Source organism: Egretta garzetta, unplaced genomic scaffold (assembly GCF_000687185.1).
Source record: "Egretta garzetta isolate BGI_Z169 unplaced genomic scaffold, ASM68718v1 scaffold937, whole genome shotgun sequence".
Classification (NCBI taxonomy): domain Eukaryota; kingdom Metazoa; phylum Chordata; class Aves; order Pelecaniformes; family Ardeidae; genus Egretta; species Egretta garzetta.
In genome coordinates this window covers 38,356-39,917 of record NW_009260283.1, presented here as the reverse complement: position 1 = coordinate 39,917, position 1,562 = coordinate 38,356, and the positions used below count along the sequence as shown (strand labels likewise).

The 1,562-nt window shown below is 65.9% G+C and overlaps 1 protein-coding gene across 1 annotated transcript in view; it reads right to left on the bottom strand.

The window, feature by feature from the left end:
- Window positions 1–1,540, bottom strand: part of TMX2 (thioredoxin related transmembrane protein 2) — a 3,230-nt gene extending 1,690 nt beyond the window's left edge. The window contains exons 1-6 of the mRNA XM_035897916.1: window positions 1,414–1,540; window positions 1,130–1,243; window positions 692–768; window positions 510–616; window positions 356–421; window positions 9–250 (exon numbers count right to left, since the gene is read on the bottom strand). Coding sequence (XP_035753809.1) covers window positions 9–250; window positions 356–421; window positions 510–616; window positions 692–768; window positions 1,130–1,243; window positions 1,414–1,456 — 649 coding nt within the window. The 5' untranslated portion in view covers window positions 1,457–1,540. The remainder of the gene's footprint in view (window positions 1–8; window positions 251–355; window positions 422–509; window positions 617–691; window positions 769–1,129; window positions 1,244–1,413) is intronic.
- Window positions 1,541–1,562: the final 22 nt, after the last annotated feature.

Below are 1,562 nucleotides of genomic sequence, written 5' to 3'. Positions count from 1 at the left end.
CCTCCTGCGGCCCAGAGGCAGCGTCGGCCCCCCCGGGGACACCCGGCCCCCCACAGGGCACCGGCTGGCTGCCGAGCCCCATCCTGCCCCAAAGGCGGGGGGCTGCAGCATCCCACCCACCTCAGAGAAGGTCCAGGAGACAGCCCGGCCCTTCTTGTCGATCTGCGGCCGGCGCATGGTCTCTGTCCCGCCCTGGAAGAGGATGAGGGTGGGCAGCTGCTTGGTGAGGGGCGAGGTGCTGACCTTGTACCTGTGGCAGAGGGGAGGCCAACAATGAGCCCCAGGCAGTTGGGGGGGCTCCCACAGACCCCTACCCTGCCACGGGCCCTGCTGCCCAGGCCATCTCCCCTCAGACCTGGTGCTGACATCCGTGTACCGGCCGACATCCACCTTCCCAAAGTGCAGCCCCGAGCAGTTGTACCTGGGGAGGATGGGGCACATGGCTGTGCGTGCCACAGGGCCGGGAGCGAGCCCCAGCCCTGCCACAGCCCCCAGCTGGCGCCACTCACTTGAGAGAGAGGTCGGCGAAGATGGGGGCGAAGGACTGGCACTCGCTGGACCAGTTGGCAAAGAACTCAACAATCCAGGTCACCCGTTTGTCCCGCTCCAGCTCCTCCTGCCACAGGGGCACAGGGCTCAGTGGAGGACGGCAGGCGGAGCCCCCAGCACCCCCCGGGGAGGAGATACTCACATCTATGGTCTTGTCGCTGAAATACTTGATGTACTCAGGGCCCATGTAGAGGGGGGGCTTGCAGGTCATCAGGAACACTGCAATGACAGCAGCCCTGAGCTCCCCCACCCCCAGAAGGCCCAGGCCAGGCTTGGGACGAGGCTACTCCTTCCCCAGGGCAGCCTGGGGACACCAAGGCGGAGCGAGCCCTGGGGCAGGCAGAAGTCCCCATCGAGGTGCTTCCTCAGCCCCTCCTCGCCCATGGAGACTCCTTACACCCGCAGCCTCCTCCCCCAACAAAGGCTAGGGGTCAGCCCCATGGCAAGAGGGAGCTCCGACCTTTTCAGACGGGTGGCATGTAGGACAGGAGGGACAGCAGGTGCCGAGGGCAGGCCGTGCCGTGCCAAGGGGGCACCACCACTGCCCCCGCTGCTCTGGGCTCCCCCCTGCAGGTCTCACCTATGCAGAGCGTGAGGTAGAGCAGGCCCATGCGGATGTCGAGGCGGAAGAAGAGGATGGCGTTTGCCACTTTGCTGAACATGAAGATGTTCCCGATGTGCTGCTCCACGGTGACTGCGGAAGGGAGAGAGGGACAGAAGATGGGGCCAGATCCCCCCAGAAGACCAGGGGGAATCCCGAGGGAGGGCCAGATCTGGTCCTCCGGATCCCAGCCCCTTCAGCTCCTTGGGGAAGGCCCCATAAGCATCCCCCACTCCCCTGCCCCAGCACAGCAGCCAACTCACTGGAGCGTCGGTTCTTCATCATCACAATGGCGCTAAGGAACATGAGGATCTCCACCTCCCGCTGGGACAGGAGAGACAGCGTGAGCAGAGGCACCCACGGGACCCTGCAGCCGCCCAGCGCTGCCGGGCTGCAGAGCCTGGGAGTGGCC